This window comes from Haliotis rufescens, unplaced genomic scaffold (genome assembly GCF_023055435.1).
Source record: "Haliotis rufescens isolate VD_foot unplaced genomic scaffold, xgHalRufe1.0.p SCAF_20, whole genome shotgun sequence".
Classification (NCBI taxonomy): Eukaryota; Metazoa; Mollusca; class Gastropoda; order Lepetellida; family Haliotidae; genus Haliotis; species Haliotis rufescens.
The window spans coordinates 19,701,852-19,726,483 of NW_025963891.1; the positions used below are offsets into that span (position 1 = coordinate 19,701,852).

General features: G+C 39.3%; 1 protein-coding gene across 1 annotated transcript in view; it reads right to left on the bottom strand.

Moving 5' to 3' along the window:
- Window positions 1-4,829: 4,829 nt before the first annotated feature.
- The window catches only part of LOC124137401 (RYamide receptor-like), a 73,415-nt gene continuing 53,612 nt past the window's right edge, over window positions 4,830-24,632 (bottom strand). The window contains exon 3 of the mRNA XM_046503689.2: window positions 4,830-8,022. Coding sequence (XP_046359645.1) covers window positions 7,600-8,022 — 423 coding nt within the window. The 3' untranslated portion in view covers window positions 4,830-7,599. The remainder of the gene's footprint in view (window positions 8,023-24,632) is intronic.

Genomic DNA, 24,632 nt, shown 5'->3' on the forward strand with positions numbered 1-24,632 from the left:
CTGTTGATTCGCCACGACCCCTAGGAAATAGTTGGTGCGTTTGGGATAATGTTTTTATATGGTATCGAATCATGGTTTTAGGTTTTGATCAAAACTGTGTCAACGTTTATAAAACCAGCGTTTCTTTTGCCCGTGAGTTTATATTGTTGGCCAAAGGTGTATCCACGTGGAAGGAGATTTTGTAAGAAAAAATTGTAATGTCTTTAGGTCAGTTCTTTCTATGCGAGGCTCAGAACATATCAATGACCCATTGTAAGTATGATCGCGGCTACGCGAGCTATGCGTGCCCTACGAGATCCACGAGTGGTTTTAGAGAAGATAAAATCACGGAAGACACGAAGTCGGATGACGGACATCACAGGCCATGACACGCTCCTTCGGTCCTGCCGAAACATATATCGTCAAACGTACACAACCATTCTGGCTAGTATGAATAAATATGCACATCCGTGTGGAATGTTAGAACAATTAATTGATAATGACCAATTACGTGTCGGTTAACCGTTACATTATCTGAAGTCGATAGTACCTTACCGAAAAGGAGGCTATTCTCTGGAGAAATTTAGCCATGTCACCATGATGTGTTTCTAGTTGAGCTATTTTCTGCAAATGAATTAGGTGCACATTAATTCATGTACATGACTTAACACTACGAGACCCGGACCAGGGGCATAATATACTTTATATACTCAAACTGACCGACATTGCGTTCATCGAACTAAATGTTAGATTTATCTGAAGACGACAATATTTACTTTCTTTATGAGACAGAACTTCATATGCACGAGTATTGACACTGCTATATAAAGAAGTTTTAGTTATGAAATGGGAATCCCTTAAAGTAACAAAACCGAAGTAAAAACTGTAGCAGTATTGATGTGTTAAGAACCTGTATGTTATAGTTGGTTCTTCTTCGCAAATATAAGCGCCAAAAACCATTTCCATAATCACATTACATATCTGCCAAAGGGAGAGTCCATCGTACGATTCCGACTAATCACTATAACGGTACAGTTTACTTTCTTGACAATAAGGAGAAAGTCGGATATGTTGTTTTCACTTTTTGGGGGGCCCAACACTAATAAGGATTAGTAGGGTACATGAAGAACAATAGTTTCGATGTTCGGTCCGAGTTAGATTGCCTACACGGGTACGATGCTTGAAACCTTGGAGACCTCTTGGCTGGTACATGTACGTGTATAATATAAAAGCGGCATAAAACCTTCCCCAAGCCTATGATAAATGTAGTGAGTGTTGAAAAGAACCGAGGTAATCAAACATTTAATTCATTTTGTGGGCTTAAAAGGGCAGATAAAATACAATTACTGACGTTCCCTACGTTCATTTGTTCTTCTGGCTTTCTTCCTTTATATTTTTAACATTTTTCTGCTCCGAACAAACCGACGTATGAATCATACTGAACCTGAAACACAAGCTCATTATTCCGAAGACAATTCAATATGACCGACATGGCGAAACTACAGAATTCTTGAACCTTTTATCGGATTATGTGTAATTTGGAAGTAGATATGTAGGAGAAAGGAACATAAAGTCGAAGCATATTTCCGTATTTTGGTTGTAATTTTTAATACTGAATATATCCGCAGTGTATTGTCGTATTTGGACCTTTGAAAAACAAATTAAGAGAATTTTCCTCTTGTGAACACTCACATGAAAAGTGCTAAATACAACAGCGAAAACCTTCTCACCACACACATCATGGACATCCATTGCCTGACATATCTCACGAAGGTGACATGATCAGGTTTCAAACTTGCCACATCACAATCATTCATCGCTTGAAACCGACACCCGGACCACACATCCTGAGGCGAATATCCGCGACCCGCGCCTTAAGTAATCTCGTCATGATAAGTATCACAGATTCCACTGACATAACACTGAGCCTTTCACTAACTAATCATAATCTAATTTAATGTTGTTGCTTATCGACTCAAACATATTACAGGGGGTCCTGATGTGGTCGAACGTGATCCTGGCGTGTGCTGGCATTCCTTTTCTTGAACAAAATCCAAACATGACGTTTCAGCACGAGAACAATTCCAATCAGCATGCTGCTCGAACGGGTACTTACACAGAACAATTTATTTAGGCTGCCAATGACATCATTGTCACATGACATTCCTACCTCATCCTGGAAAGCGCTCTCGGAAGGGAATAACAGCATTCGAGGGTTGAGTCGGTGTCAGTGTTATCGTTGTGGACGGTGTCTTTTAGACCCAGTGATTTTTTTGGCGGATAATGGAAACGGGCAATTCTCTGGCGTTCACGTTGTATATTTACATGTCCAGTAACGAACGACAGGTTCCATACCGAAGGGTCGGTGGGGTAGGCCAGTGGTTAAAGCGGTCGCGCGTAACGCCTAAGACTCGAGTTGTATTCCCCACATGGGTACAATTAGATATTTAGTACCAGAAATAAAATTTTCCACATCTAAAAATATATGTACAAAATATACAATATAATCCGAATGGAGCCCTCCGGGCATCTAGACTTTTAAAATCATTAAAGACTTGAGTGAAATTACTTTCTATATTTATTCTCTTATTGTCTGGGAAACAGACTAGGGTACGATGTGTGAAGCCCATTTCAGGTGTCCCCCGTCGTGATATTTCTGGAATAGTGCTAAAAGTGGCATAAATCCCTACTTACTCACTCACCCATACCGAAGAAATAGTACGATGACTTTGTAACTGTGTGATTCTTCTTCTCGTGGGTACCTTTGCTCCTTGACATTTGTGTAACGCACGGATTATTACCTATTTATAAGTTTATACTACGTAATATTTCTTTTTATAATATGAATAATTATACAACCGTTATTACTCGTATCTTTATCACATTGTGAATGTCACTCAGCACATATTATACACATCTTAACAATACGAAACCTTTGATCTACCAACGTCGCGTACTGGTTTGTGACTGAGCATAAGTCTTTTAAATCATAGGCATAATAATGAGAAATATAAATCTATTGAACATTTGTTTATGATAGTCTTAAATTAGTATTGATTCTATTGATGAAATAATCCGATAATAGCTTCATACGTCATATTATTCATATGTGTATGCAAAGTAATAATACATTAAAATGGTAACAGCTGACGTTGCTTCCAGAAGTGTCGTATAACAAAGTTCAGAATGTTTCGGAAGAACCCCTTAAGATGGGGAAATCACTATCGGATTCATTGTTCATGTGTCTTCACTTATCAACTATCCAAGTTCACAGGTTTTATGTAAGCCTCGGGTGGTTGGCACTGATAAAGATACTTTTAAAATCATCTGCATTCAATTTGTTTTCAAAATCTGTCACTTTCAAAGAATTTGTCATGATATGTTTTCATTCAAAAGCATGTGCTAAAGAAAAAGCATATGCCTGAGAGCTCTTGAAATTGCATGGCCATGGCATAGTGCTTTCATCCTATCATTTAAACATGACACATACGCCATATTATGGATAATGACAGACCGTTAGCTTAAAGTGTTGGGCTATTGGCTCGTTATTTTCTAAAATCTTCTCCTGTATCGATTTCATAGAAAAGATATCGGTTTTGATAGCATCGACACGTCCACAACTGATCTGATATTCTTAAAATGAACATCATGAAAGCTTAAACAACATTTTCAATCATCTAAAACATTATGATTCAACATAGAGAGATTGAGGACACTACTTTCAATCACTCTTCGGCTGAAATATAATCAATAAAATCTTTGAACTACGTTTCATAGCTTTGATAAAGAGCGACCAATTGAGATCTATTTACTGGTTTTGAATCGGTTTTCATGTAAGTGGTCTTAGAAATTATATTAATATCATTTCAAATTTAAGGTTTCGTTGGCGACTTAAACCTACGATCACAACAGAAAAGCCACTGGACATGTATCTGACAAGAATCTCTCCAAAGAAAATTACACCCAAACACTTGAAAAATGTATACCATGTAAATATTCTATTTTAAAAAGAAGAAGAAACAAGTTACCTGTACTGCCCACAAGCTAACTTCTAGTGTCTTTATTGTTATTATTACTGAAAATCGTGAATGCCCAACAGCAACACATCGTTTTTTTCACATTCGGTGGGACAGGACAGTGTGGCCAATGTTACCCGACACCTGAGCCATATAAGTATCTGTTGTGCTAGATCATATTTTACATTCATTCAAATATTACTCTGGGATCAGACATTGAAAGTGTTGATTCCCAGGTTTACAACCACAAGACAGAATGCAATGGGTCGGTATGTGGTAGCAGCAATAGATAACAGGCCCTACAATAAGTCAGTACATTCACGAATGTCCAGAATGATTAGCCTGAATGTGGCACACGCTCCGTTCTTGAATCTGGACAAGAACATTCGACTCAAGTCAGGTCGTAGAAGGCATCGAATCGCACTCGTCTTCCTCTTGTGTAGGTACGGCCAGTCTTCTAGAAATTATTTCCTGTTGAAACTTCATTAACAACGTAGTCCACCCCAATGTCGATACACAAAGGCGCACAGCCCTCAAGTATTCTGGTTGTGGCATACGTCAATAAAGATAAGTACTTGACATTTTACGAGCGCTTTAATTTGCTCCCACTAACAATTATCATAAGTTAACTTATTACATCTACTGCCACATAACAACATAGACATGTTGATTACTGATTTCTGAAAGATCATTCTTAATATCATCGGGTACCCTACGTTACCTTGCCTTTATTGAAAATACAGGGAGAACATGTATTATTAGTTTCAGCATTCAATACTTGTTCTTTGTTGCAAGACTTTGTGACAAATTAAGCAACTGACCAGTAGACGTTCACAACGTTTATTTGAATTAATTACATGATAAAACGTTCACTTTGTAAGTTACAACAAAAGTGCAAACTTATACTCATGACTACGTAAGATGTAAATTATTGAAATCTGAGCTATTACAATATATTGAGCAGTATGCACCTCAAGTTGCATTTCATACTGTGATATGAAGCAATGTTGACATAAATAGATGTATACGGGATTCGAACCCACGATCAAATGTTTCTGGCTTGCCCGTGGACGCAACTCTGCACAGCGAATTGCGGCGCCTCAGACGACTGGGACGGCCACCCATGTAACCCGATTAAAAGAATACTTCCAACAATTCAGTTGTACAATTTCAATCATGACGTTCTCTCGCGAATGTGAAATTCCGCCTCATATTCCCCAAGGAAGTGATTTCCTTATTAGTCTTAATCCATTCATTATAATCACCATAAAAATGTAAATCACCACCTAATTCGCTCCATAAGAAGAGTTCCTCGCCTGATCCCAACTCAGTGAGCAATCCATTTTGTTACTTTTGAATGCGAGGTCCAATTTTATTCCTGGAGGGAGTTCTCACTGTCTGCTTGAATTAACAGAAGATTGATAAGCAAGGTCTTCTCGTCGAATTGTGCTACCTTAATAATACCTCGGGCAGCACTGTAACGTGTTCGAAGGTTTTAGTGTAATATACATAAACCGTCAAAACGATGGTGTGGTAGTACAACCGCGTTTAGTACAGGTTATTGTATGTTTAATCGAATGTAGGTATACACTTTGATCTGCATCAGATCGCACGAATAAACTGACGGCCAAAAGAAACTTTACCACTTTAAAAATGAAAAAAATTATTGCAAAAATGTAATAATACAAGTTCAAACTAAATCAATGCAAAACAAGTCGTCCAAACACAACAATGCTCTATGCAGAAAGAGATAGACGTCCAAAGTACGTCTTTTTTAGAAAATGCGAAAAAGTGAAAAACACGTACCGCTAAGGCAGATGAAACTACACGTGCAATGAGGGTACATAAATGATACGGACGGCATTTCAGACACTGACACTGATGAAAAAAAGCACGACAGAATGCCATGACTGACACTCAAACAATGCGAGCGGACCCTGGGTTGATCCAGATGGAACACACCCATGCCTCATTGTTAGAACTTTTAGTTGCTCCAATGTTGCTATATCTAATCTGACGAAACCTTAAAGACTGACCGGATAGACATCAGACAGACCAGGAACAGGCAGACCCAGGTTAACTACGCCCAATGAAGACAGTGACATTATCGGCGACAGACTGTGGCCAGGCGACTTAGGGCTCAGGGAATTAGGGCTTACAGACCTTACAGAGTACAGTTACTGACAGCATAACATAGTCGCCATAGACTAAGATGGGCCTAGATTGTACGTCGCTGGCATCGACGTTTCTGGCAGAGGGTCGTATTCACTGATGAAATCCGCTTCTGTCTGTTGAACGGCGGCATATTGCGTTCAGGGGATCGTGGCGTATGGTGGATCGGGTGTTATGGGTGGGGAGGAAGTTGTGAGCAGGAGAGAATACCACTGGTCATCGTTAACAGACATTTGACAGCTCAGCGTTATATGTATGACGTTCTTACCATTTCTACAACAGCTGCCACGTGATGTCCTTTATCAGCATGACAACGCGACCTATTAATGTACAGAACTTCCTTGCAGCCAAAAACATAAACGCGTTGCCGTGACCTTGCACGCCTCCAACGCATGTCCCCCATAGAACACCTCTGGGATGCAAGGATCGTCGTGTTCGACAGCGACCACATTCTCCAGCCGACCGACAGTAACTGATCCAGGCCCTCCACGAAGAATATCTTCCAGTCATCAGACGACTGACTTTTTCTGTGCGCCGGAGAGTTTTTGCGTGTCTTGCAGCAGGGGTTGTCATACACGCTATTAACGTGACGTGTCATTGAACTTGAGCAATTTTAGATGTGGGTGCCCTTTGTCCATTACGTTGAAAGCTTGGTTTTGCTACCCCACTTCGGGCAACTGTAATGCCAATATCGGAGGCTTATGACTGTCAATTAAAATATTGATTTCTTTGAGATTTGGATCTTTTCAATACATTTTACTGCATGCATCGATCTTTTGTGGTTTTTAAAGTAGAGTGATTTAAACCATGGTAAAGTTTCTTTTGGCGTCAGTTTATAAACACTCCTGGGTCAAGTTGTTTGTCGTGTGACTGTCACGTGAAGTTCCAATTTGTTTCCTCTCAGTACTGACCGAAATGAAGTGAAGTATTGTTACCAACATGACACATTTGCACAAATATATATAATTGAACAAATCCAAGAGGACAAACGCCTTAATACATAAAGCAAAATTGGCAAATGCATTACAGTAGCGTGCAATCACCATATGAGACAAGTAAAATTATTTAAAATGTAAACATGTGAAGAAACCACTTCAATAATGAATATAAAAACACTTGTTTTTACTCCTCAGACGTAGTCGAAATAGATACACATAAAAATGAAATACATAATTGTACTGAAAATTAAACAAGCCATATTTTACATTTATATGGAGCTCTTTTGAAACAAAGAGAACAAAATAAAATCTACATTTTATCCATGTTTGTACAAAGAAGGATATATTTACGAACCTGTATCTTACATTATACAAGAACGTTGCCTAAAATGGACATTTGAATATATCTTTGGTCAAGATCATCAATTTCAGAGGTGTCGATGCAATATCAACTTTCCCAATTTGTTCATCAGCGGAACACCCGTCTCCCTCAGTTAAGTCCGTGAACTCATTCGGCCATTTCTATGTCCCGTCAGTGGGCTACCTTCCGCCGAGTCAATACAATTATCTTTGACTAAATATCGCTTTCTGCAGCTAGTATTAGTCACTGATGTCATGTATGTATTTTGTCTCTGCATTCTCATAGAATCCCTGTCCCTCCGGAACTTAACAAGTCCACATGTTAAACACCTGAAGGCTGAAACAAAGCCCTGTCGGAACTTGGAATTCATCCAACAGTAGACAAAGGGGTTGTACATGCAGTTACTCATTGCTAGCCAATGAGACACCATCCAGAGAATATTCATGTGTTCGCCGTCGTAAATGCTGGGGTTTATGTCGCCTGCAAGGTTCAGAGCGTGTAGAGGAAGCCAGCACAGAGCGTAGATTAACACTACAGTGAACATCATCTTGGTAATCTGCAATACAACAACAAATAGTCTTTAATGGTAACATATGGAAATATTTGAGATTTGATTATACTACGACAATTATAAATATTAAAAAATATAAAGAAGGAATTAAAGCTGGTGTCAATAGCATGAGATAGTATGAACTTAAAATAAAAACGTAAATGAAACCTTTGTTTAGAAGTTTGTAAAACTTTCAAATAACGTTGGCATTACATCAGCCACAGTGTGCCCAATATTTAGGAAGTTCTTAAGAATGTACCTTATATTCAACCTACTGGTGTTGCCGTATCACACACAAAGAAATCGGTACATGTAAGTATACTACTCTAAAGTCGATTTTTTCATATTACTATAGTTAATGAGTGATTTGGTGTGCATGGTTTTACACCGCTTGTAGCGATATTCCAGCAATATCACGGCTGGGGAAACCGGGTATTGGCTTCACACATTGTACACATTGTTACGGGTCATCGGCCTGACGAGCAAACGTTCTAACCATTAGGGTACCCCCACCGTCCCCTATAGTTAATGTATGGTGAGAGATTAATTATAGTAATATGAAAGAAGAGAGTCTTCTTTAACTTTTTTTGAGTGTTATACATTTGTATATTCTGAGAAAATTCCTTTAATAAGTGTGTGTGAGTGTATCTTGAAACACTGTTAAAGCAGATACTGATACAGTTAGACATTTCATTTGCCTTTTTCCAACTACTATAAATGACAAAATTTCAATCAGTTAACTTTGAACAAACCATTAAGTGAACACCTGTCAACAGTGGGGCAAGAAACTGAATACCACAGAACAACTTACACAGAAGGACATAGTGAGTGAGCGAGTCGGGTTTCGTGTGCTTTTGCATTGTTCCAGCAAAATCAGTGTGAGGAACACCAGGAATTGGCTTCACACATTTTGCCCATGTGGGGAATCGAACCAGGGCATATTCCTGATAGCAACAGAACATGTACGTATATATCAGAACAGAGCAGTATGATGCACGTCGTAGTGCCTAGTCGATGACATACGTTTATAGCTGATGGCAACAGAGCATGAAAGTGTATATGAGATCGGAGGAGAATGATTAAGACATATGTTGATCGGTAAAGAGAAGGACATTGTGGATAAGATCATTACAATATATATATGTACAATGCATACATTAACTGACAGCTATTGAGAAGGACGGTGTACACGTAGGACAGAGCAGAAGATTTATCTAAACCGAGGGGCAAAAGAAAGTGTACCCAGTTTGTATTTCATGTAATTGAAAATTGAAAGAACTGTTGAAATTTGATTATGTCTATTCAACCATCACTCATTTCTGCAACAGTTTGTAAAATGTAATGTGTTGCTGGGTGATTTAGCGTAAAAATAAATTGGTTTAATGAATAGTGGGTTAAGAAATGAATTTGCAACCACATGACTCCAACCATGTTTGAAAGGTTGTAAATTTGTGCCACAAAATGCGAATCAAATGATTGTCAAAGATAATATGTCATATGTCATAAGCAGTTTTGTATGATGCAATTCAATACTTTTTACACGTATTAAATCAAACTATATTTTAAACAATAAAACCATGTAGAAGTATTGTTTTAGTACTATGCGCCAGTACAGTCAATATTTTAGATATCATGCAGCCAACTTGCGATATTTTTAATTGAAAATCAAACATATGATAAAATCAACTGACGTGTATAGTTTCATTTGCTCCTCAGTTTTATATAAGTGTATATCTGATGGCAGCAGAACGTGAACGTGTCAGAGTAATGAGTGAGTAAGTGAGTTGGGTTTAGCGCCGCTTTTAACAGTATTCCAGTTATATCACGGCGTTTCAGCTTAATGTGGGAGGAAAGCCCGAAGTGATGCAGGTCTCAGACGTTTACCACTTCGGTGAAACCTACGAGCACGGGTATGGTGCTGACAAACCTAGAAACATAATCGGGGCGAATCGGGATTCGAACCCACAATCATGGGTTTCTGGCGAGCCCAAGGGGCGAATCGCGGCGCCCTAGACGACTGGGCCGCCTGTGCCCCCTGTCAGAGTAAAGAAGAATAATTGAGGCGCATAATTGATAGCTTCAGAGAAGATATTTGCGAGTTGTGCCTCAAGAGCAATATACCTTTACATGAAGCTGATTGCAGCTACATGAATGTGTATATGTGATTGAAGCAGGATAATAAGACAAATTAGTATATACCTGAAAGCTGGCAAAGAAAAGATTGCATAGCATCTGACAATAACGAAATATTCGTGTATATTTTCAGAGAAGTAAACTGCATATCAGAACATCATCAATCTCGCTCGGAAAGCAGTGATAAAAGACTGTGGGTCATTGTGACATTTCGTTCAGAAATAATTACGGTCCGTGGTAATTTGATCAGCGCGGCGGTATTGGCCTGGACGTCAGGAGAGGTTTACCGGGAACCGCAGGGTATTAACTTAGCGATCATGCTTTCGCTAGGTATCACACCTCACTGGATCACCTTTAAATTGGTGTTCGTTTTCATTAGAGAGTTGATAGAAAGACATTGTTAACACCGAGTTAGACTGCATGTATACTTCAGAGCAAAACTACTGCCTGACGATCTGAATAATTAAGAAACTAACGCCATCTAGAATCTACATGAGACAGAAGGAACACACAGTACTGGTTGTCTTGGTTTTGCCAAACTAACTACACTGTGAATAAGTGAGCTGGGTCTATCTCCTATTTGAACAGTATTTTACTCATAACATGGCGTGTTAGCTATTTGTAGGGAAAGCCCGAAGTGATGCACGTCGATGATCCTGTCAAACAAAGTTTCATTATCAATGTGAATCTGGAATTACTGCATCCTGGCATGCCTAAGGGACGCAACGAAGTACAATTGCGGCGTCCCGGATGTCAGGTCCATCCATGTCCCCAAGACTAACTATATCACTAAGGGATATCAGAACGGTTTCTATTGCATTCGGCATAATAACGTATATTAACTTATGTAGATAGGATATTAGGATATTAAGTGGTCTTCAGATACTCTGTTTGTACCATCGCCTGATCAGAATTGATAAGTGCTAGATAAACTGAGGGGCAAGGGTAAGAAATGAATTTGCAATCATATGATATCTACTGTATTTAAACAAAGGCCGAAAAAGCACATTATTTATTCAGCAGTTGTGCATTATGCGAATTTTTGTTAAATATTGTCACGGAGCTGTGCTCCAATGATCAGGGGTGCCATTAAATAAGAATAAAGTAATAATGAAATAATAGGTTGACAGGTTTAATAATAACAGCATTTTGTCCTAATTTATGACAATAAAAGATGAGATAAACCTAATCTGCGCTGACAAGATCACTGATTAAATCCGTCAGAGTCAATACAAAAGAGGCTTAACTAAGCAACTGTATTACAGTAATAAAATGAGAGTAGCTAAACCAACACTTTGACAAGTTACCAACCAGATGCGCAGACAGCCAATTAAGTCGGCCGCGAACAATTAACACCTGAGTCAATTAACTCAACAACTTATGAGTGAATAACCTCTGCTGGGTTACATAGCGAGAAATAAACACTGAGGACCTTTCCCTAAAATAAGTCACTTGGACAATAAAATATACGAGTACGTCTGAATATGAAACTGGTCTAATCGACTAAAGATTAAGTCACTTTGGCTGAACAAGGAAATACCAAATTTCCCAAATAGGTAGACAATCGCGGGAAGGTTGGTAATCCACGGATTACTAGAAAAACTGAGTATTGGAAACAATAGTTACTAATTAGCTAGACAAACACGAGAAGGATGGTAATCCACGGATTACTAGAATAACTGATTATTGCAAACCCAAGCTACTAAGTTTAGTTTAGTACAACCAGACAAAGTCAGAACGTAGATCGAACAGTTTCCCGAAACCACTTGCCAACTAAACCTGAGTTTCGAAGGTGACCACCCCAGTAGCGAGACAATCGTAAACGATTTAACGAATCCTGGGAGCTGAAGACACAAGATCCTGGACAGCCGGGGAATACTATAGTCTGAGGTGCTTAGCCAAATTGTGTTTCTAAACATGGGGAAAACACTAATAGCAAAATAACTACTATCTCTATACTGGCATTGTAAGTATCAAATAAAGCGCTGATCATAAGCTATCCAATGGTACCATTAAAGATTTACAACTAACTATTTACAATTATTGAGGAGGCAAAAATGATCAGAATTACGTGAAAAATATCTGAGTGTACATAACAATTCTCCTAACGTTTGAAAATCATAGATACAATAACGTTTTCAATAAAAGAATAAGGTAGCGAACATAGAAGAGGTAACATACATCAAGTCAATACATTAGACCACAAGAGAATGAAATAATTGGACCACTAATTCCCTGACTGACGAGCGCCGGACTTTGCCGAGAGGTGTCGGAAATAAAGGCGGGGAGTGAAGGGGTCACTAGACCGTGACACGAGCAAAATAACTCCCCGATGACAAATTTAAAAAAAAATAAACCACATTATTTTTTTATAATTATATTCGATTTAAAATAAAAACCATGTTGAAGTATTCGGCGAGTGTTGACGAAGCGCAAGTTCAGTTCATTTCTTTGTATAGTATAAGCTAACTTAAAAAAAATCAATAGAAAATAAAATAAAATTGTAAAATCAACTGAGAGGCAGAGTTCCGTTTCTTCCTCATTTTAGTTCGGTAGGATGGTATGCTATACAATTTTAAAGGTCACACTGCCACATTACAACGTACCGTAGGAATACTTGTATTTAAAGTGATCATCCGCTACTTTCGAAGAGTTGATCATCCATCAGTAAACACAAAGCGTGTATCATCAATAGAGGAGGAATTAAGTTGGCACAAAATGTTTCGGAACACACAAGCAGGCATGACAATTGCCAATTACCAAATACCAAGTTTCTTTAACTAACGCCAAGATACCACTTCAAGCCATGATGGTGGAGTGTCGCTTTGGCGATCCTGACCTAGAACCATGACTAGGACCTCAACCAGTGCTGATATATACTGCTCACAAAAAGTAAAAAACAACAACAGTGAAATATCTGAGTGTACATAACAATTCTCCTAATGTTTGAAATTCATAGATACAAAAACGTTTTCAATACAAGAATAAGGTAGCGAACATAGAAGAGGTAACATACATCAAGTCAATACATTAGACCACAAGAGAATGAAATAATTGGACCACTAATTCCCTGACTGACGAGCGCCGGACTTTGCCGAGAGGTGTCGGAAATAAAGGCGGGGAGTGACGGGGTCACTAGACCGTGACACGAGCAAACTAACTCCCCGATGACTAATTTAAAAAATAAATAAACCACATATTCGATTTAAAATTTTAAAAAATAAGAGCTGATCATCCGTCAGTAAACACAAAGCGTGTATCATCAATAGAGGAGGAATTAAGTTGGCACAAAATGTTTTGGAACACAAAAACAGGCATGACAACTGCCAATTACCAAATACCAAGTTTCTTTAACTAACGCCAAGATACCACTTCAAGCCATGATGGTGGAGTGTCGCTTTGGCGATCCTGACCTAGAACCATGACTAGGACCTCAACCAGTGCTGATATATACTGCTCACAAAAAGTAAAAAACAACAGCAGTGAAACACTTGATTCAAAATGTTATCGAAAAAAACACTGGAGAATAAGGGCCGTCTGCCACCAGAACACTTCCTGCAATGTCAGAAAGTGAAATGTATACACGGAGCCAGGAGAGTCAGATTGATGACAGGTGATCAATATCGAATCGGACCGCCTCTCTCATCCAAACAGGCATTGCATCGACATCGAAGACTCCACTGATCTGCTATATTTCATCATGGAAAGCTAGACCTGTTCCTGAAGGTCTCTGGAAGGTGGTTGTCGTCGACGACCCTACGCGTCCACCATGCACATCCCATACGCTTTCTTTGAGAAGGAGTCAGAACATCGTTGATCGAGAGCCTCTGCAGATGGCGCGCAAATTGAGCTCTGGTGTTATCACCCCGGAACACAAAGGCATTGCTATTACACTAGCAAATGTCATGTTGAGAGTTGTGGTGCTGTTGGTCGGGTAGAAGGCACTTGTGACTCGATACTGGCACATGTGCATAAATGTTTTGCCCACGTGAAGTCTATTACAAACTTGTTTTGTGCCGACGTTGATCGTTGTTCCTGGTTGAGCTATGTGCGTTCCTCTGGCGGTCACGCAGGACCGGAGTGACGATGAGTCGGTAACGTGTGGACGCCAATCCTTTTGTATTACTAACACGGTTGATCACGGACTGTTACACAATAGGGTCTCAAACGCTCTCAAACGTTCATTTTCCACGGAGGCGCCGCATCGTTGTTATTGTGGTTAAAGGACACCCCTTCGTACATTTTAATACACATTTAAATACATGTGCAGTGTCCCTTTGTCACTAGAAATATATCTACCTACCTCTGAGAGTGTTTCCGACACTGTATACATACACGTGTTAATGATTTGCCTACATTATATGCCTGTCAGCGTTGACCGACTGTTGGTATTTTGATTTCCATCCTGATATCAATACCAAGATCAATATCCCTAACTATTAGGCAGTCTACGGTGTCACAGAAGTACCGATATCAGTTCATCGTCACTCGTCACATTTGACTATCATAGTATGTCATTTCCAACTGTACATTGAACATACGCAACACTAACCTGATTATAACACAACGGCTGGCCATGACGTGTATATAAAGTACATTCACTAGATCGACTTTAGAAATGGTAGTATGCAACTCAAAAGTAAAAAAATAAACTAAAAACATTATTTGTACAGCGCCAACACAGAGAACACGTTTGAATCATACATGTATATGAAGTTTCATGGTCTAATTGATTTCGACGTTAAAGAGATAATTTTCACTGGTTTTCGTTTTTTACACCAAGGACAATAAATGTGTCAATGTCGTATGTCAATGTCTCAGACTAAACTATTACCACCAATTTCAGCTGGTGCCTGACAGTGACTGACAATTTTACGCTTTATAACACACACACCAGCGTCTGTGCTGATCATTCCGGAAAATCAGACATTTAAAAGATCGAAAAACGTTCTTGAACTCATAATCTGATGACAATTTCTATGAAACAATTTCTAACGTGCAATGGTGTTATCACCAACTAAATACAAAAAAGAAATTTAGTGTCACTCTGTTTTCAGTAGGTCTGAAGTAACACGATATGGGAGTCATTAAGGTCAGATACGAGGGATGACTTGAACGTTCTGAGCCTAGCCATGATGGACTGCGTAAATGGAGTAGTTGCTTTTTATTTTTCAACATAATCTCATACACTTCTGCCAATGATGCTTGAGTGCCTGGATCATACTGGTGTAGAATAAGGCTTCCTCCTGGTGGCGTGGAAAGTCCTCCACGGGAGAACGTCATCATCATTTGCATAGTGCTTGTCAGATGTAATGTATTTTCAAGTTTTTAACGGACCAATGAGATTTGAGAATCTCAAAAATGTACCCGTGCAAATATCGAAAAGTTATAATTACATTCGATATTACAATCCTTACGCCTAATGCATATCATGATTGTGATATCTAATATAACATCCGGAATACAAATTCTTCTCAGATGTACTAAACATGACATCCCCACCCCAGATGTATCTTTCTTTCACTCAATAATTCCAAAACGTGGGTTGAAGATTATTGATCCGTATTTAACTGGTACATTATCATGCTATAAAAAAATACAAATACGCCCTATGCGTCAAAATGCAATTACCAGAATCGCTTTCTCGACGTCTGTCCCAATCAAACCTATCGTCTTCAATTCACAGTAACAAAGGGCCTAATTAGTAGGATTTCCGGTTTAAGATTACTTCAGTAACATCATAGGACGAAACATTTCAGTGGGGCTATTTCAGGGACTGGACCGTCGTTTTTTCAGGTTGTAGTTGAAGGATGCGATGACATTGAACAATCACCAATGCAGATTGGAGTATCTAATAGATATTCGTACGGAGCCGTCTTTTTCTCTGTAGGATGCACTTTGCGATCCAACCTGACAGAATTTCAGCTTTTCTGATCTCATTTCCCACTTGTGCAGAACATTCAATGCGTGCGTGCTTAAAGTCCAACGGAAAAAGATAACTCGTCCATGTTATAATGTATTAAGCCATCTAACATGGTTAATCCTGAACAGGAGAACTCTATCCTTTATTGTTCCTAAGTAGATGTGGACAATGTATAGACATTGTCACATCATGTTATGGGACGCATCAGTGTGGTATGGCGGTATGGCGTTCTAGCGTCACTGATTATACCATGGCAAAGAAAATAGCTTTTGCTGTTATGTCACGCAGCTTTTGAAAGCAAGGGCCATGAAGAATTAAAGTCCAAAGAATATAAAATCTTCAGGTACTTATCACACTAAGCGGATAAGATGCAGAAACGCTAGAATGTTCTTGTCGAGCAATAAGTGATCCTGAAATATATTCAAATGAAACACGTTCCAGAAAAACAACTATATAATTCACATTGAACTCTGTCATTTGACCTTATCTTTGTCGAGATTTACTGCGACAGACCAGCTGCATTTCGTTATCTTTTTCTTTTTATTCGTGTTTTCCAAATCTCCAAATTCACCCCAACAATGTTTTGATAAAAATACAATGTTTTTATCTACTTAAGACTATAGACGCTTCTTTTAGCCTCTCGTGTCGTGTTATTCAGCAGTAACAAACAAGACGTATTGCACCCACTCAAGTCTAAATGTGCTTAACGTTTAGGAAAACGTTTCCAAGGGACAATGTCCCGTGACGAATCTTCCCCTTAAAATACACACATCCCATTTCTAGTAGTGCTCCGAGGAAACAAATTGCTAATTCCGTCCGCGTGGAGTCCTTGAGTCGGGTTCCGAAGCCCGCATCCCGTGGACCTTGGTGAAAATTTACAATGACAGGTATACTTTGTTTTGTGCATTGGTATCAGCATGGAGACAATAAGTCCGTTGGTGGTAAGAGAAAAACGTTACAGTTATTCGCTCGTGAATTAACCAATATGGTCGATATCCGTTTGGTCTAACGAATGCCATCACGGGGATTTGACAATTTCCGATATGGGGCTATGATTTAAAAGAACTTCTTGACGCGAAAAGCTCAACGCTGTGATCATTTCTTCATACATGCAATTGATTGCTGTATCGGATTACTGACTTGACAGATTTTCAATTTTCAGAGATGGGTTGCCCTTCTTAGGATTATTTTCTTCACCAGGATCAATGTTCTTTGTCCGTGTGGACTGCGTGAAGGAAGCACCCAGTATCTCTTCGTTTATTATCTTTCAATAACACTTGTTCGAGATTTTGTAAATCTACATATATCTTCATATTTAAAAATTAGAGGATTTATGTCAAAACGTTGATAACCTAAACATGATATACCTTGGAACTCAAAGATGTTCATGTACATGTAAGAGCTTTTACGGACCTTTCGATATGTACGAACGCTTACACGCTAAGCACATACGTAAAACGTATACTATTTTCACACAACATCACCATGACCCATTTCGACATATCATACTGTGAGGTGACAATGCTTGTCGTAAGAAGCGACTAACGGCATCGGGTGGTCAGGCTCCCTGACTTGGTTGATGCATGTCGTCGTATCCAAATTGCGTAGATCGATGCTCATGATGTCAATCACTGTTTTGCCTGGTACAGATTCGATTATTAACAGACCGCCGTCATATAGCTGGAATACTGGTGATGTGTGACGTAAAACAACCAAAAGAATATGTAAAAATACATGTAAAATATTGTTCTCCCATTCTTTCAATGAACAGCCGATGAATGTCGTTAAACCAACTCAGTCCCGCACTATTATAAGAACGTCACTCTCCTCTACATCGAAAAGCGCAAATTTATCGTTAGGGAGTCTTTGTGACATCTCATATAGACTCTGTTTTACCAATATGTAAAAGATATGTAAGAACCATGATGTTTCAATGACTACAGGTAGGAATTCTATGTACTCGTAAGATTTGTTATAAAATCCCCACCATAGTTATATCTATTAGCGGAAAGAACCATGGTTGTTCTAGGGGTGGGGAGCGTGTGTAAGACATCATTTGGAATCTTTTATATGACAATATGTAACGGTGCAAATTATCACCTTATAGGCAAGGAGCCTTTGTAAAGTCCATATATAGACAGCCTGCTTCAGTAATATTTTATAGCGGAAAGAACGATGAGGTTTCATTTGGTACGACAGGATTTCTTTCAGTTGAGTGTACTGCAACGTTAAATCATTCCGCCGAAACGGTGACTAATTTGCCTACACAGCAGAGAACCCCCCTTTAACTCCTGGAATAACCAATCTGAAACGTTTAAATAAACCATGGCAGGGCAGAAAAAAGTAGATATATCCTACACATATGTATCTTTGAAATTGATAAACAATAATGATAATCAGTTTGGTGTAATAATGTAGCTTTGCTTTTTTGTTGTTCAACGCCGCTATATGACGGACCATCGAATCTGGACCAGACAACCCAGTGATGAGCACCATGAGCATCGATCTACGCAATTGGGAAACGATAACATGCATCAACCAAGTCAGGGAGCGTGACCACACGATCCCGTTAGTCGCCTCTGACAACAAGCACGGGTTGCTGAAGACCAATTCTAACCCAGCATCTTCAAGGGGTGTTTTAATATAGAGATATTCTATCAAAGATTTGATTTTGCTGGAATCTGAGTTGAAGCTGAGATCATTAACACAAGGATTCGTTTGAATCATGAGCATGCTTATCACTTACGATAACATCTATGAACGTATACCTAATTTAAATTTTATCTATTCACCCTCGAAGTCCCAGTGTATGATATGTACATTCTATTTTGATGTATAACATGGATCAACATGTCACCATAGCCTTGTTTTGATTACGGTTCGAATGACACGACGCTAAAATAGGTCAAACGCTGTATTGTCATGAAAAAATTAAACAAGGGGCAATGTCTCCGGGACTCTAAACATCTTTGCGTGTCGTATCGATTTCAACCAGAGGGTATTAAATCTAAACGTCTTTCCTCCTACGTCTTTGTACTCAAGAAACATGGTTTCCAGCTAACAATTCATTTATAACAGCTTTCTGATTCGACTGAATGTGTGGGGGCGACATTGACAGTGACGCGATTCAGAAGAGGTATTTTTTTGGTTGTTGATATTTAGCTCATGAGCGAGAGAAAATAAGCATGAGCTATGTTAATCATAAGAGAGCTGGAGTTGGTGACGTCACTTTCGAAACGGAAATAGATACAAGGTAATCACAAAAGAATAGATCTTCAGTGCACATGATAATCGAAGATGATCTCTATTCCACCATCGCAGAGTATAACGATACCTATCATGAATACCTTGTTAAAGGAAGCGTATTATTTCTTCACGTAATACAGCACAATACGCCACAATACATATCTTCATAATAATCTGTTTGAATAGTAAATAATCAAACTAAACGACAAGACATATTGAATTTACGCCATATTTCGCATACTTCAGTCATGGGTAAATTCATGTTCTGAATTGAAATATCGAAAACCATGATAGAAGTTGAGTCATGTTTTTCGGCGCTTTAATGACCTGTTGTTCAAGTGAATATCTGTACATTTATAACAGAGCCTCACACCTCACACAAGGCAAATTGTGGTTTATCGTATCCTGTATACAATGATTGAGAGACACTTATACACAAATCAAAATGATATCTGAGAAGAAATTTGATTACTTTGAGTCACATTTGCTATAAGACATCATGCGTGCAAAACAGCAGTCCTTCAGAATCAGTAAGAGCGTACATGTCGCCAAAAGATTAAGCTAATTTCGTCGACAGCGTTACAGCAAATTGAAATGGTTCAAGTCGGATCCTCACAGTCTCACTTCATTAAACGGGAAGTCTTAGGCAGCTTGAAGATCGTGAACTTGACTCCATAATATTTCCTACTCTTTTCGCAGAAATTGGAAATGTACTTAGAGGACATTAAGAGAACATAGGAATCTATTTAGAAGAATTTCAAAGCGTGGTCTGAATTCAGGAATGGCTGCATGAAATCAATTTCAATTGAATTCCTATTCATATAACTAAACAGATTTAACACAGGATGTCTTCGTCGCTGGTCTCCTAGGACCTGACGTCTTAAATAGCTTAGCTTCAGATTCTGGATTTCCGATAAAATTTGGATGGGACGTGTTTCCTGCATTATCAGTGGTGTCTGATAATACCGCGGCGAAAAGTGTTTAAGAAGTGAAGAAACGCAAACACTAGTAGACTTTAAATGTGTGCTTTTGAGGACATCATGTTTGTCACTGATGCGTCACATTTGGACTTATCGTACCTTACACATGAATGTCTGATTCTGGCTGGCTGACACTCATTCTATTATTTCCAATGTACACCACCACCATAAAAGGTACATTCTTTTATGTTCCCCGAACGAATTGCCGTGTTGTTGGCATTACATTTGTAACATACCAACCGCACTTTCGTGTCTCGATTAATTATGTAAGACGCAGTTCTCTGGGTATTTACGATATTTTCCGAATGAAAGTTTCTGCTACGAAGAATGGGATAAATGTCTAACCGAGTGTGGTATTCTTACCAATTCTGACCAAAGCATGCATGCATAAGACATATACTCAGCAAAAGACGGAACCCCAGAGTAGTAAAATCGTAAATAGCTGAGAGAGTGTTGCCGACACCCAAACACAATTAATACCAACAATGAATTGGTCATTTCAGCATAGATTGGGATTGATTTGTGTAGAAAGAATGAGGTACTGCAGAAAAGATGGAAATATTGCAAAAACACAACCACCTGACAGCCTGGTGCCGAAACACACCAACATGTAGTGCACGTGCAACATCACTTGTTGGGCTATAAAAACGTTGGGTTTTCATTTGTATGCAATCACAATCATACAGCAAGGGAACAGCGAAAACATGCCACGACTGACGGAAGCCAAACGCAACAACGCCATCGGTCGACTGCAAACAGTAGAATCATCTTCGGCTGTAGCCAGGTTTTCCACGTAGCACGAAGATTACAAGATGTGGAACCGTTATCAGACACACGGGACAACGCGTCACCTTCCCAGATCCGGTCGACCACGCATCACTACAGGAGCACAGGACAGAATCATACGGCTACGTCACTTACGTCAGATAACCACCACCACGGCCACCTCTACATCAACGGCCATACCAGGAATGCGTATGATATCAGCCCAGACAGTGGGGAACAGTTTTCACGCTGAATGTATTCGCGCTTTACGACCAGTTCGAGGGGTCATTTCGACGGATCTGCATCGTCGGCTGCGACCTTGGTGTAAAGGTCACAGAGTATAGCCACAACTGCGATGGAGACAAGTTTGGTTTAGTTACGAGTCTCGTTTTGTGCTTCACCGTGCAGATAGTAAACGTTGTGTTTACAGGCGTCGTAGGGAACGTTATGCACGAAACTGCATACAGGAAATGGACAGATTTGGTGGTGGTAGTGTGATGATGTGGGCAGCCATCTCCTACACGGGTAGAACAGACTTGGTGCAAGTTCTGGGAAATTTAACGACACAATGTTACACGGATGAGATGCTTCGGCCAAACGTCCTTCTCATTAAGCAAGACAACGCCCGACCTCACACTGCAAAACTGACAACAGCCTTTTCAGGAATCACAATATCCATGTCCAGCCATGGTTTCCAGATTTAAACCCAATCGAACATTTGTGTGATGCAATTGATCAACGACAAGGAGCACGTTAGCAACAAACACAGAAACTCCGACGGTTAGCACAAGCGCTGCAAGTATAGTTGGTGAAAATAACCATGGCCATAATTCGGGATCTGATTGCTTCCATGGGACGACGATGCGAGTCAGTTTTGGACTCTAATGGTGGCCATACAAGATTTTGAGAAAATATGACCTTCACCTTGAAAATAGACTGTATACTGTATACAGTTCCATATGTGCCATGTGGTACCTGGGTCAATGACAATGATGTGTGCCAATTTTGAACAATCGGTTACCATCTCTTGATTTATATGTTATATAAAACATACGTCTAAAATCAGTTTTGCGTTTGTTTTTTTTGTAGAGTATACATGCAATATAATTAGGTGTGTGGCTCGGGGAACATAAACTAACACGAGGCCTTGACTATTGTAACCCTTATCAAACCACGTATGAGCAAAAGTCGTATCACGCTCTTTAAAATATTCTTTGAAAGAGGATGCTCGATTGTAAAAAGTTCTGAAATGTAGACATCAAACGCTGGAGTTGCTGGAGTATTGCTCGACAATAAGGGGAAGTTTGAAGTTGAAGCCATCCCTCTTGTCGAACAGGTTCTGAATAGTTTTCTTTTCACTCAGGTGAATAAATCGGTGAAAGGGAATTGGCTATTTCGCCATTATTGGCCATTATTAAGAATGCAAGGACCACACGCTTCCTAAAGAACATATTTCTTCACGCCAACCATTCTATTATGTTTGTAATGAAGACGAATCACAACTAGCCTTATTGCACGCCATTCCAATTCATTGTTCTCGTTCCCAGCGTTTCATCCTTGTCCAATTATGGCCAGCATTAATTTGTTCCAGAAAAAACTTTCGATAGCGATACATTTTATGTGCACGCATAAGAACGGCTGCTTTATTCAAACGTTTTATTTGTTATGCGCGTTTTCTGACTTTGAAGAATAGTTGATTCCGATTGGAAAATACAACTATCATATCCAACTATCCAAGGATCCCAGTATCTGATCTCAGCGAAAGGATGTGTTCGTCAATACAATTTGGATAACCAATTGCAAATATTATTGAATTCATGTTGTAAACTGTCCTTAAGCTAGTCCTAGACTGTATAAAGCGCTGTGCAATTGGCCAAGAAGGTCAAGATACGACAAAGTCGTCCTCCTGAATTGTGTTCACACAGTATCCGTGATAAAACGGCTTTCAATGGATCTCCCTGGTGTCAGTGAAGTGAATTGGTAAAAAGCTATAGTTTGAGGGTAACAAGTGAAAAGCATTTAAGGCAGCTCTAACGTGTTCTCTTTCAAATTAAATAAAGAGGTATTAAATCAATGGTAACATGCTTCAAACTATAAAACCTACAGCACTGTGCATTAAACTGTCGAGTTCCATCTACGAAGAAGCAAAGCAGTAAAATGGACGCAATGACAGATCCGAGCACGTAAAACATTATGCTTGTGACGTACAAACCTTAGTGGTTTGGAAAAACATATTTAAGTATCGTTCTTTCTAACTGCATGTTGACGTAAACAAAACCTGGGATAAGCGGGATATCGGATTTCTTCAGTGTCATAAGAAAACTGACATTCTTTTAATTATACACTGAGTAATGTAATTTGTTTGGAATCAAATACAGTCCAAGACCATTGCAGGGGATGATCATGATGTGGATATCACGTGAAAACAAAATTTGCTTTAGGCACAAAGAACGGAAGGCTAACCACCACTTTATAATCTAGGCACAGTGACCCAAGAGTTAGTTTATGCATTCTACTAATCCAAATGCATCTCGGTAAATGGTAAGTAGGTTCCCGCAATTCGAGGCTACAATTCACGGTAGAGAGGTCAATGTCAATAATGAAGTCTCTGCTGACAGTAGGGGAAGACGAAATATTTAGGGGTAATCAAATGACGAGCAGTGATCTCAATTATGATATGACACCAAACCTGTCGTATGAACAACTTTATACACTTGATTTGCCTTCAGATTGCACTTAACGGGTTCTACTAGTGAGGTAGGATACACTCTCCTGGTATCATCACTATTTGTGATTCATGGTCGGTATCTTACAATGGAGTCTGCTTTTAGCACAGATCTATTATCATTACGGCTTTTATTTTGTCGCTAGTGTGAACCTGAGATCCTACAGTTTCAAGTAACAACGCGTTCCAACTACAAATGTATACACGTAGCGTATGTTACTGTATTAGAAAGATATATTAGTAGCTGTGATATGATAATTATACACAGTAACAATCGTGAGCAAAACTAAAGCATATCTAGTGCCTTCAACAGAATGGTGACTTGTATTCCCATGAAGTATGTCCAAATGAATTCGAAGGGCACGGGTGGCCCAGTCGTCACAGGCGCCTCGATTCGCTGTGCAGAGTTGCGTCACCTGGGCACGCCAGAAACATATGATTGTGGGTTAGAATCCCGATTCGCCCCGATTATGTTTCTAGGTTTGTCAGCACCATACCCGTGCATCACATCGGTCTTTCCTCCAACATTAAGCTGACACGCCGTGATGTAACTGGAATACTGTTAAAAGCAGCGTTAAGTCCAACTAACCCACTCACTCCAAATGAATTCAATAATGACCTATATATGTCCCATACATGTATGCAAACAACGTGCTCACTTTCATATTCTGTAAAGAACATGTATGTTTAACACGGTTTATCCAGACGGTATATATTTCCCAGTACACGTGTCCGAGTTAACAATGAATGAATTTTGTCGTTTCTATTCACATGTACACGTCATGCATTATCTGCTACGGGTTTGAATGCTTCGGCCACTAATGCCGACATGTTTTGTCTCAAA